General features: G+C 32.7%; 1 protein-coding gene across 8 annotated transcripts; it reads right to left on the bottom strand.

The window, feature by feature from the left end:
- Window positions 1–592: 592 nt before the first annotated feature.
- On the bottom strand, window positions 593–13,123 carry LOC130678001 (C-terminal-binding protein). 8 transcript variants are annotated; one of them, XM_057484954.1, is made up of 9 exons: window positions 5,539–5,666; window positions 5,220–5,391; window positions 4,743–4,876; window positions 4,313–4,527; window positions 3,941–4,228; window positions 3,592–3,870; window positions 3,352–3,511; window positions 2,982–3,159; window positions 593–2,591 (listed from the first exon to the last, which is right to left on the bottom strand). In XM_057484954.1, exons 4-9 carry the CDS (start codon window positions 4,508–4,510, stop codon window positions 2,270–2,272), a joined length of 1,425 nt encoding a protein of 474 aa, XP_057340937.1. In that variant the 5' UTR covers window positions 4,511–4,527; window positions 4,743–4,876; window positions 5,220–5,391; window positions 5,539–5,666; the 3' UTR covers window positions 593–2,269. The 8 variants fall into 8 exon arrangements, with proteins under 8 accessions (XP_057340937.1, XP_057340939.1, XP_057340938.1 ...); XM_057484956.1 differs by having other exon boundaries at window positions 5,231–5,391; XM_057484955.1 differs by having other exon boundaries at window positions 5,253–5,391.
- Between the last annotated feature and the right edge of the window lie 538 nt (window positions 13,124–13,661).

Below are 13,661 nucleotides of genomic sequence, written 5' to 3'. Positions count from 1 at the left end.
AAATAAAATTTTTTATAGATACCGTTGGTACTAAAGCCGCGATGGTAGTCGCCGATCTATTATAATTAATGACCATAATTATAATAATAAATTATCAAATTAAAATTAGAAACGTTTGAAAAAAAAAAAAAAAAAAATAGACACTAAAAAAAGATGTCGGTCTCTAAAATAAATATTTTTAAAAGTACTTTTTTTTATTATCAATTATTAATTAGTAAATTTATTCATCATCGAAAAATTGTCTATCATAATGACGTTTATATCAGTGATATATAATAATCATCATGTTAATAATATATTTAAGTTGTAATATCGCATTAAATTTACTTAATATAATAATTACTCATAATTATAACTATCAATTATTAAAACTTGCGTTTAATAGCATTCTTACACGCTCATACTGTCACACTTTTGCATCGTTAAACGTTTTTCTCATTTTTTTTCCCAGCAATTTTTTATTACTACGTCACGCACACAAAATTATTTTAATAATCAATACAAATTATTTTTTTTTATAATTGAAAAGGACAAAAATTTATTATACTATTGGGTGTCGCTGTCTACCATCGCGGTAACCCACAAATAATTATTATTTTTCTTTCCTATAACAGATTAATTGATGCATGAAAAAATCATGGGAGGAAGTATAGGATTGGATCGATAAAAATAAGAGATCTATTTAAATAATAAACGTTAAAGTTAATAATAATACAGTTTTACATTCGCAATTGTGATAACTACAAATACTTAAAATGAATTTCAACTGTACATTGTGTGAATTGTAATAATTAATTACATTCACTAATTAATCACAGTTGCGAATATATAACAATTTAAAATAAAAAATATTAATTTTTTTTTAAATGTCTCAATACAACTTATACGCGGGAAAAAAAAGTTATTTTTTTTTTACTCACGCAATCACTTGCTCATTGATATTATTTATATATTTATATTTATATATATATAGAATTAACATTAATATAAGTTTTAATATTTAATTGTACGATTCTTTCAAACATTCAAATTTTATATTATTATATATTCCCATCATGTTTATTCATTTTTTTAATTCTCTTAATTTCTTTTTTTTTTTTTCACATCACTATCTTATGAACTATCGCTTAGCATTTCTAATTATTTTATTTTATTTTATTTACTTCCATTAGAATCGATCCCACCTCCTCCCACTAGTGAATAGTATGGCCGAAAAAAAAAAATAAAAACAAAATGTTAGTGCATGATAATCGTATATTAATTATACAATAAAAAATAAAAAATAATTAATTAATATTGATATGGGTGAACCAACATTATCGATTTATGAAATTAAAAACGGCGAGGAAGCTTTTTATTACTAAAATTATGATAATAATAATAATAATATAATTATTAATTAAAGAAAAAAAATTAATGATAATTAATATATATATATATAGACAATGTGTATTTTTATACGCCAATTTACACAAGTCGATAGGCGATGCCGCAGAATCAAGAGGGAATCGCTTTAATTTTGTGCCGTAATTAATTTCCACAATTTAATTACTAGAAGAAAAAAAAAATACACAACATTACTGCCAGAGATTGACGAACGCAAAAGCAAACGCACTCTCTCTTATTTTTTAAATCCTCGCACACAAATTCAATCATTTCTTAACATCAGTTTTTTTTTTTTTTTTTTTTTTAAATTTATTTTATTATTTTTTTTTTTATTTTTATTTCCACTGCCTTACACACTATTAGGTCATACTTAAATTCTCTCTTGCTCTCTTTAATTTTAATTCTTACTCTCCCACTCTTTCATTCTCTCATCTCCGCTCTCGTTCTTACTTTCCTTAAACTTATATCTCGGAAGCAGTAGACAGATTTTGGAATACATTTCTTCACAATAATGCACTGTCAATTGTAAATGATGTTGGCGTTTTTTTTTTATTTATTTTGTTTTAGTTTAATTAAAGTGTCATAATTTATTACCTCATGAACATTTTGTTTTATTTATTTATTTACTTTGTTTATATTTATTTAAATATTAAATTTTTCCATTTGTTGTTGTAGTTGTTGTTGTTGTTGTTAGTTCTGTCGATCGTCGAGTGTCAGATAGAGGGTGATGTTGGTCACGGTCGACAGTCCCGGTGCACTGTGGGTGATTTCTTATAACTCATGATCATGATGCATATGGATGGTTAAGGGAGGAGATTAGGTCGGAGGATGATGGAGGTGGTGGTGGTGCTGAAAGTTGTTGATATAGTTGGGGGGTTCAAGGTCAACGAGGACTCGGAGCAGGTGGACTTGGCCGGGGGTCAGGCTCGCTCACTATGCTGTGTGGTAGACCAGGTAATCCAGCAGTAGGTGGGGCTGATGCTGGACCCCCGGCACCGGTACCGCCTACCGTTGGGCCCGCGGGACCGGTAGGACCGGCATTGCCACCTCCCGCCGAAGAATTTGGACCAGCACTACTAGCAACGCCAACGGCGGAATGACTTCCAGGTGGTGGAGGTGCTGAATCGTGGGGCGTCGTCGAATGTGCCTGTTGAATTGGTAATGTTCCCGCATAGTATCCACCGTTGATTGCCTCAGGGTAGCTGCTGGAGAAAGTCAAAACAAATCGGCCACTTCGATAAATCGCTTATTACTAAGTGCCCAATCGATTTTTAAAAAAAAAAAATTCAACGGCAAATATGTTAATATTTTATCTCTATTTTTACTTTTTCTTACAAACGACTTGTCTCTCAAGAAAAAAAATTTATCACATCAATTTTTTTTTTTTTTTTTTTTTTTTTTTTAAACTTTAAAAATCCCAATGCAAGCAAAGCCACATAAGCGTAATTTAAAAATTGGGTCCTTAGTGATCCTACGTCTTACTTTCGGCTTGTTTGATTGAGTACGATTGTTTTTTTTTTTTTAATATATAAATATATATATGTATATATTTTATTTGTTTTTCATCGTCATTTAACTCGTCTTAAAAGTCTTACCCGGTGGAAGAGTGGAAATATTCCTTATTCACGCAGTTTCTCAAGCAGTCGGGAATACGTCCAACGATAGCTCGTCGTATCTCACTCGCAGCCATTTCACGAAGTTCCGAGCAGCTTGCATCACTGTAAAATGCCGCATGTGGTGTACATAATAAATTGGGGGCATCCTTCAGCGGACCTGAATATAAATTATAAATAATTAATTAGTACTTAATTTATTCATGAAAAATCATATTTGTACTTTTCTGTATACTACGCTCGTGGTCATTTAAATGAAAGCGTTACGGCAAGGATGTAAACGGAAAGTGAACGAGGAAATAAATTAGTTAAATGTGTATAGGACCGTTAGGCTAGGCCAGATAAGACTCACATTGCGTATTGGACTGACCCTGAAAGACATTGTACGGTTCGTTTTCATGAACGTCAAGGGCTGCCGCACGAATTCTTCCCTGTTTCAGTGCAGCCGCCAACGCATCATCATCAACCAGACCTCCTCGGGCTGTGTTTACTAAAAATGCCCCAGGTCTCATCTGAAATATATCCAACAATTAGTAAATCATATAATTATCCAAATGAAATAAGTTAATTAATTAATTAATTATTTATTTACCTGTTTGATAGTGAATTCGTTAATTAAGTGATGATTGTGTTCATTCAAGGTACAGTGTAGAGATACACAATCCGATTGATAAAGCAAATCTTGTAGTGTATAAACTCTAGTAAGACCAAGCGATTTTTCAATACCATCTGGAAGATATGGGTCATAAAACATGACGATAAATCCAAAGGCTTTGGCGCGCAAGGCGACTGCTGATCCAATTCTCCCTAAGCCTACAATGCCGAGAGTATCTCCTCGTATCCTGGCGCATCCTTGTGCTGCTTCTCGCACCTGAGATATAAATTGTTATCATTACCATCATCATCACTTAATATTTAAATTTTTAAACCATTTAAATTACCTGCTCAGGACCGGTAAATTTTTTTCCCTCTCGGACCATGTTCGCCAGCCAGTACGTGCGTCGATAGAGGTTCAAAATAAGACAAAGTGTCGTATCGGCAACTTCTTCGACTCCATAACCGGGTACATTACAAACCGCGATTCCTAATTCACCAGCAGCTTTGACATCAATGTTGTCAACACCGGATCCAATTCTCACAATTATTCTTAAGGTTTTAAATTTTTCCAGATCTTCTTTCGTCAAAATAATTGTGTGCCACATCAGAGCTCCAACAGCTTCATTTAGTACCTGATAAAAACAATTAATTACGTTACTATTCAACAATAATTGCGTAATTATTATTACTATTTAAATAATTAATTAGTAAAATACCTTTTCGTGTATCTCAGATGTGGATTGTGCATCACAAAATGCGACAGTAGCAACGTCTTTTAAAATAGGCATCTCAATGGAACAATCTCGTCCGTCAAGTAGAGCAACCAACGGGCGAGTTTGAATGGGCCCATTGGCAATTGGGCCCCTCATAGTATCCATTCGAGGGCGTTTCGTCAACATCTTCCGTTTGTCCATCGGTCAAACAGCCCCCCCTATTTTAAAATCTCTCACTTTTACTTTTATATTTTTAAAATATAAAATAATAAAAAAAAAAAAAAAAACAACGTCCACTGGTCCAAACAATAATAGTCTTGTTTTAAAAAAAAAAAAAAACCAAAACTACTTTGGTTAATTCGTCATAAAACACGTGGGCTGTCAATTATTATTAAATAAATAAAAAAAAAAAAAAAAAAAAAAAAACACTAACAAATTATTTAATTCCACACTTATTAATTTATATGCTTTGTCACACAGATTGTTTCTTCAGCACCAATGTATTGTATATTTGCGAAGGTGAACCGTCTAATCTCCAATACATCACGAATTTTTGTTTACCGACTCCTGTAACAATTTAAAAAAATAATAACATTTAGTAATCACTCGTAATATTTACAATTAAATTAATTTACATGTAATTAATTATTAAAACTAATGATTAAATTAAAAAAAAAAACAACAGGACACGACAATTGAATATTTTAAGATGCTAGAATTTTTAACCAGTGGTGAAAGTGAGAAGTGAGAAGTAAAACAGATTTGAGGTTACCTCAAGCGCGCCGGCTTCTGACAAACTAAATTCAAATATTTAATTAATCAACTGCCGCTCATTTAATAAAACTAATTATTTAAAAATTGTTAAATAATTATTTAATTAGTTATATTATTAAATAAGTTGTTTAATTACAATAGTAATACCGGTAAGACGTCACACACTCACTGTTCCGTATCCAGAGGCTACTGGCTGGGGCTGATGTTTTTTGAATTACACGTATACAAGACTGGCGTTGGTCAACGTTGAGATCAATGTTTTTAGGTAATGTTACAATTATTAACTCATGTTCGATATCCCTTTTACACTTAACGTGATAAGCAATCAATTAATTAAAAATTAATAATTAAAAAAAAAAACCGTTTGAAATGAATATTTTTAAAAATTGCGCGGTAATATTGAAAGTTTAAAATTTTAAAAATATAGTATTTATATAAAATATGTATGTATGTACCTTTATCTTTTTATTTATGATATTTTATTCGAGATTGTAAACCCGTGCGCGCTTTTGCTCATCGGAAAATGCCGGATTTGCTGACACGTGGCGCCATCCTATACGCATTTATTTAGTGTGTATATGATACATTCATTACTTTATTTCATTAATATTTTCGTTTACTTCAAGATATTTTTTATGTGTTTATTTACTTATTATTATGATTGTAATTTTTTTTTTTTTTAGTTGGTTTGAATGTCGCTGGGTAGGATCCAAGAAGATCCCATTAAACGATTAGACGATAATGTTTTACAAGCGACTTAAACGACAATTACGTGGCAATTCAAATTATTTTATTTTTCAGAGAATACTAAATATATTGATAAGCTGAAGATTTGAAATATATGAATTTATTAAAAGTAATGAATAAATTATAATTTGTAGAAGTAAAATGGCGACAAACTAAAATGTCAATCCTCTATCGACTTTAATCTTCTTATCAATATAATCCGATGAGTTACTTAAAAATGTAACGGATATTATCGATAGGATGTCTTATGAATGAGCTGATATATAAAAATAATTTAATAAGCTTACAAAAAAAAAACAAAATTAAAATCTACAGGAATTTTTGTGATTAAATTATATGTGTGAATGTAGCAAATTTAAAATTATTAATAAATAGAGTAAATAATTGAGAAAATAAAATTTAAAAAAAATGCACATTTAAGAAATTAAAAAATTAATAAGTGCATTTTTTTAAATATTTTTTTTTATCGTTTATTATTTTTAATTTGTCTGATATCCGCTACATTTAAACTCATCTGAAATCAGCCGACTATTAATTTTTGAATTTTTTTAAAAACGATAAATTTAAAAAAAAATGTATTTGAAAAAATTGCACCTATAGTTTTTTAAATTTTTTACATGTGCATTTTTTTAGTTCTTTTATTTTTTAAATTCCATTATTGAAAACAAAATTCAAAAATTTTTAATTGGCCCCTAACTTATGATACTGAAATCAGCCGACTATTAATTTTTGAATTTTTTTAAAAACGATCAATTTAAAAAAAAATGTATTTGAAAAAATTGCACCTATAGTTTTTTTAATTTTCTACATGTGCATATTTTTAGTTTTTTTTAAATCCCATTGTTGAAAACAAAATTCAAAAATTTTGAATTGACCGCTAACTTATGACACTGAATTTGACGTCTAGTAATTTTCAAATTCTCAAAAAACGATAAATGATAAAAAAAAAACATTCCAAATAATTGCCTTATAGATGTTTAAATTTTCTACATGTGCATATTTTTAGATTTTTTTTTTTTTTATAATTAGTAGAAAAAAATTCAAAAATTGTTAACTGTCTGCAAACTTCAGAATCATCACTCATCAAATGGAAGTTAATATTGGATATTATTTAAAAAAAAAAATTTATCCTTATCTTTGTATTTTTTTTATACAAAACATATGTAATGAAAAGATATATTCTACAGGAACTATAAAATGTGATTGGTGGTTGACTCAGCGAGATCTGCAGAACTCGATACTAACGCAGAGTGTGCAAACTCAAGCACTTTGACTTGACTCGGGCACATGTTGTGCCAAGTCAGGGAAAACGCAAGCATCCGTATGAATAAAAAAAATAAACGAGAAGATAAAGAGAGATAAAGATGAGGAAGGACTCAAGTATACGAAAATAACCAGAGATTAAATTCTTGCAATGACAAGTGAAAAAATAGTTAATTATCCGGAAGTGAGTTAATGAATACAAGTTCATCCTACAAAATTGAAACTCAATTGTGGAATAGCATAAATATATAAACTGTAGGTATATCTATTAAATACCCTTAGCTAACAGTAGTAAATGTTCCGGCACTCAATACAAGTTTCAATTCAACTCGTACTCTTGATCTAGGTGTAGCAGGAGAGTTTTTCCAGGTTGAGGGGTGAGGTAAGAGGTAAAGCATCAAGCTTGGAATGAAGAGGGGAGATAGCCGTCCAGTACGAGGGCGAAGTTATCCAATTATTGTCTAACCAGGGAGCAACTTTGCTTCACCAACTGAGAGAGTGAGAAAGTAAAGGGGAGAGAGTAAGAGAGGGAGCCCACTCGCTAGTTATATTAAAGGGCATGAGGAGAGATTTTACCCCTACTACACCGTGATCAGGATTCTGGCATCCCTGTAGCGGCAATAAACTAAAAAGTTTGTTCCCGGTACTTGTTTCGTTACATTCTACCAGGTGACATAAACAATATTTCATCAATTAAATCAACAATAATATTTTCTTAAAACTTTTCAGGATAAACTTTATACGGTACTTGTAGATTAATATCACTGACACGGACCCGCTAGCTGGACAACTGGATACAGAAATACTTTAAACGAGAAGTAGTGATAGTAGTAGTAGTTAACGAAAAAATAAAAATATATAAAGTAAGGTAAGGTAAAGAGGAAGGGTACCGACTACTTAAAGTTTGCGGAAAGTTTAGTTTGGCAGCAAAGTTAACTCAGTTGAGTTCTCTCGCTAAAGCAAAACTTTACTTCTCCCACTCTCTTTCCTCATGACTCTTTTCTAAATCGAAAGCGTAATTCTCCGGCCGTTATAGAGACACGTCACGGGATATATGTCTTTGTTTTTTTTTTTTTTTTAAATTCTCAATTACAATGTCCCCGACATAATGACGGAGTGTTTAAACAAAGACTAGTATATAAATATATAATGACGTAGCGGGACATAACATACAGCGGGGTGAGATTAAGTGTGAAAAACATAAAAGGTGTATTTTGGAGTAAAGAATAGACGGCAGTGTATCGCGTTGAGAGTAGTACATATATATATAATAGGAAAGCCTGATACTTTGATGGAGTTTGGTTTCTCGTGGTGGAATGGCATCTTGACTCATAGTATAGTTGAGTGTGGCAAGCAATGGCCGGCCCGATCGATGTCCCGGCAACTTCCCACCCTCGACAGTCGGTGTAGCTCGTCGTCGTCGTCGTCGTAGTCTCTCCCTCTTCTACTCTCTACATTTCTCTCTCTCTCTCTCTTTATACTCTTTACTCTTCTCTCATCGCTCTTCGCCCTTCTCACATCCTAGCCTGTTCCGCCATCGGCCCCTCCTCACCCAGACTCTTCCGCGAAATCCCGGAGAGCTGCTTACCGCTCGATTCTGTTTACAATGGATGCGCTACCCTTCCATTACATGTAACTCATATATATATACATACAATGTGCCATTCCATTCGCATTTATGCTCTTCTCGTGTCGCTGCACTCTCTCTCTTTCTCTCTCTCATCTCAACTCAAGTCAGTTTACGTAAAGATGGGAAAGTAGGTAAGCACAGAATTGAGGAGCAAGTATATAACGGCGACCAAATAGCCGTAGGGAGGTGAATAATAGTGATGGTGATGACTATCCGTGGTTTAATGTCTTTGAGAGGTTGTCTCAGGTCAGTTAGCCTGAATAAAAGAAGCTGAGAGCACGCATCAGTAGCAAAAAAAATCATTTTGTTTTTCTTTTTTCTTTGTAATAAAGAGGATGGAAAAATTGGAGTTAATGTCAATCGAAATGTATCAATGAAAATGTGTACCAGAAGATCGGAACGTTTTTCGCGAAACGAAAATGAAAAGTAAAAAATTTAATGTACCTGAAGATCGGAACGTTTCTGCGGAACGAAAATAAGAAAACAAAATGAAAAATAAAAAATTTACTTGATCTAAATTTCTGAAATGTTTCAAATAGGCGCTAGTATGTTAGTCAAAAATTGTAGCCACCCCCAATCACCCCTAAAGTCACTAAGCAGTAAAATTTCATAAATTTGTTCATTTCCGTTGCGCGAAAAACGTTCCGATCTTCGGGTAGATAAAAATTTACTGGATCTAGATTTCCAAAATGTCTCGCATGGGTGCACGTGTCAGCCGGAAATTGCAGCCACCCCAAATCACCCCTAGTCACCTTTAAGCCGTAAAATTGCATGAATTTTTTAAATTTTCGTTGGGCGAAAAACGTTTCGATCTGGTACATAATAAAAATAGTATCAGGTAATTACATTATTACAAGTACTCTTTCAGGATATGAATTGAGAGATAAGATATTGATGATTAATTTAAAATTATAAAGGGCTGGCACCTGTTACAACTTAAATCGTTTATAAAGAAACATTAAAACAGTTCCGGAAGCATTATCTCCGCCGGATATATTCAAACTCTATCTCTTTCTCGTTAATGCTTACTCTCTGATATAACCTCCGGAAGCCGTTCTGATAAAATTTATACACCATCTCAATACGGCTATTACTTGTCCTTTTTTTTTTTTTAATATCAATATAATTCCTAAGGGTCAGATTTTTTTTTTAAATTTATCATACAAACTTTTTTTACTATCGATTGACCAACTTTTTACCGTATCAAGTTTTAATGTCCATTGTTACATATATTTTTCTTCAGGAAAATATAAAATGTGTCATATATATAAGAATTAAAATAACATAAGTATGAATAAAAAAAAATGTTGCGTAGCAAATACAGGTCAGTTCATTGCTGAATAAGCAGTTACCGTTGTTGTTGTCGTTGTCGTCAACGTCGTCGTCTACGTTGAGTAAATTACGTAAGGCCAGTGTAGTATAGAACGAGAGCTTGTTTGAATACTAAAGGCTTTCCTCGTTTTAGCCACTAGTGTTTCACTGGGTTGCAATAAGAGTATACTGGGTATGGTATATAATATATGTACATACATGCTGATCTAAACACATTTATAAATGCGCGGGTACACGCAACACAGTGTACATGTATTGCAGTATATGTACATATTATTATATGTATATAACAGTAGTTGATACTGAAGCAAGTGAAGAGAAGAGAGGAACAAACTTGAAACTTGGTTTTATAGTGGGGGAGATTCAATGAAGGGTAAAGCGAGTGCGACATTGTGCCACTCAAGTGGCGTTTATTTTGCGTTTAGTTTGGCGAAAGTTACGCAAAGATTTATCCGAGGTCACCATTATCCAGTTTCGAGTTTAAATGAGATCTAGGCTACTTCGCTGTGTATAGAGCAATCTTTTTAACGATCAACGTTGCTTTGAACTTTAACCTTTACATTTTCAATAAATATCTATGTATATATATTTTATATTTATACATGACATGAGTTCATGTGCACTAAATACCGGAGTAATAAATTTCCAATATATCATTTTTATAATGGATTTATGGTTTAGTGGAATAAACTTTTTATTTATGGATATATTTATTTCTTCAGTTCGCACTTTGTGCTTTGTACTGAAATTATAAATTATATGTATCAAGAGAACAAAATATATACACAGACTGGATGTTGATCGAAATGACGCACGTTCTAGAAGCGTCCCTGCGAGTTCATTGGTCACCATTTACTTGAAGAGATAAATTGCTAGGCCAGTGAGTCACGTCACTGTAGCTTTGGTCTCTTTACTCTTGACGTGACATATTCAAGAGCGTCATTGTCGGTGTGTGTAATTAACGCAATGGATTGTCACATGTCATCGTCAAATGTATATACATATATATCTACAGTATCTCGCAATTCGCCTTCGGCATTTACACGATAAAAACTCGAAAAATGTTTCTCTATCGTTATAATTATAATTATCGTAATTATTATTATTGTACTCATGAATACAACAATTTGTCCTGAGCATAAAATTTCAAAACTGATAATTGTTATCGAAACAAAGAAAAAAGTAATGATAATAAAAACAATTATTGTTTGCATTTTAAATTTAAAAAACAATATTGATGACGTGCACAATTTATCAATTGGTAAATCGTCAATTACATAAAAATGCGCATACATATAAAGGTATAATAAAAAAATATGTAAAATAAATAAATATTGAGGACAAAGAAGCGGGGATATATAACGTAGGGTTTTTCAGGGACAGGTGAAAAACAGTGACGGGATAATGGAGGCTTAGTGACCGCCCGTCCGCGTGCAATTCGAAAGAAGAATAAAAAAGAAAGGTCTCTCGACGCGCTTGGCGTCTCCCGACTGACTACACAAAACCAAAGACTCCCCCCGTTCTTTACATTAGACCACATATGTATATATTTATATGTGTATATAAATGTATACACAATAAATACATAAATACACATATAAGTTATACCCTCTCACTCATTCTTCACTTCTTCTTCACATGTTCATGCACACGCATTACACGTATGTCCAGTGTAGTGTCGTGTACATATATATGTATATATTGTATCATATATTTTAAAGCAAAGCCACACTCGCGCTTCGTCTTAACTCCTGACTTGTCTACTCTTCTGTTCTCTTTCATTTCGTTCCATTCTCTCGATTCTCTCCATCTCCAATACAACAACCAACTCCACAGCACTTATTTTTTCTCTCTGTCTCTCCTCTCTCCCACACTCTCTCATACCGTGTGGTCACGATCTTACAATCTCCATCGTTACGTTCAAATGTCGTGATGTATATACCACACAGGGGCACGCGCACTAAACACGCGTGCACACGCATATAATATACACACGCATATATTAACTCTCTCTCACATTATTATCGTGGTCGTGCTCGTGTCGTATTATTCGTACTCGTCGTCGTTTTCATCCTATCGCGGAGAAAGGCGCGCGGAATTTTTCGCGCTCGGTCTATGGACGTTTTTCATCATATATATTTAATATACACATACATCCACCCATATATACGTACCTATAAATATATAAGATGATAAAAAACCTGAGCTGTAAATGTATACATATACATATATATATGACATACACATTAATATCATACAGAAACTGTAGAAAATGCCTGTACGTATCCACATTTACAAGAGATCCGACATAAAACATCCAGCTCAGTATTATCATGATGAGTATTTCGATTTATAAATAATTGAATATAAATATAATAAATATACAAACCTGTCGGGAATTTATTAGACCGTTGATTTAGAGTCCACAGGAATCTTGAATTATCTTCCAACACCGCGTCACTTACAATATCACAATATTCACTCACACGGCGTTCTTCCCTCCCGGCGTATAAAGCCGCCGCCACTAGTTTTCTATCTCTGTCTTACTCTTGTAAAATTAGCCGCCTTGCTGCTGGATACACCTCACCAGACTTTGTTAGCAATCTAATAAATGTTTGTTTATTAGATAAACGGTCTTTCAAATAACAAACGGCTATGGGTTCTGGGCTGTCGTGCATCCGCCCGACACCCTAAAACACCTTAAAACGTAAACGATATGCGAGAAAAAAACGCGTTAGATTCACCAACGACTGATGCCTCGCGACTCTCTCCCTCACTGGAGGAAAATGGCGGCCCCCGGACGCCCGAGTGACTCGCGCGCGCCACCGACTTTATCCGTCTCTCCCCGACACACACCGACTGTTGCCGAATAAAACCGACAATTACTTAATAATATTATTATTTTATTGTTTATACTTAAATTTTAATTGCAGAATTATCACTAGTGCACTTAACTTTATTATTTATTTTAATTTAAGTGTATAATCTGCAGTTAGTATGTGTACATTCACAGCCGGACAATAAAATGTCTCGATGATTAATGGAGTCCATTAGTCGATAGACGATAATCGCGAGTACAAACGAGATTTTTCTCCTCTATAAGATATCGATTTGATAATTGTATCGATTGTTTTTATACTTGCGAGGTTACTGCTATTTTATGCAAGTACTTTATCACTAGTAACTACATCTGTATCTACGTATGTTACATGTGTGAATGTAGCTGTCAATTGGTCATTTTTTTTTGGTTTTTATTAAATAATTTAAATAAAAGTTGAGGAATTTTAAAATTCGTATTTGGATATTTTTAAAATCCCCGCGCATTTTTTTTAATTGTTATTTAAATTAAAAATGTTTATTTAAAATTCGCATGAGTGGGTGTAGCAGACAGCAGACAAAATAATTTTTTAAATTTGTCTGATGACATTCACGCTCATAAATTTGCAAATTGTCTCATATTTGTTACATGTGTGAATGTAGCTGTCAATTGGTCATTTTTTAAATTTTTTATTAAATAATTAAATTAAAGTAAAAGTAAAATTAAAAAATTCGTATTTGGATATTTTAAAAATCCGCGCGCATTTTTTAAAATTTCATTATTTATTT

The sequence above is a fragment of the Microplitis mediator genome, chromosome 11, assembly GCF_029852145.1.
Source record: "Microplitis mediator isolate UGA2020A chromosome 11, iyMicMedi2.1, whole genome shotgun sequence".
Taxonomy (NCBI): Eukaryota; Metazoa; Arthropoda; class Insecta; order Hymenoptera; family Braconidae; genus Microplitis; species Microplitis mediator.
The sequence above is the reverse complement of the archived record's forward strand: the minus strand, read 5'-3'. Positions and strand labels throughout refer to the sequence as shown.

Coding starts and splice junctions, on each gene's coding strand:
- LOC130678001 (XM_057484952.1), bottom strand. CDS start 4,510: ATGGACAAACGGAAGATGTTGACGAAACGCCCTCGAATGGATACTATG. Junction 3,871..3,940: donor AATTTACCGGTCCTGAGCAG/GTAATTTAAATG, acceptor TTTATATCTCAG/GTGCGAGAAGCAGCACAAGG. Junction 3,512..3,591: donor ACGAATTCACTATCAAACAG/GTAAATAAATAA, acceptor GATATATTTCAG/ATGAGACCTGGGGCATTTTT.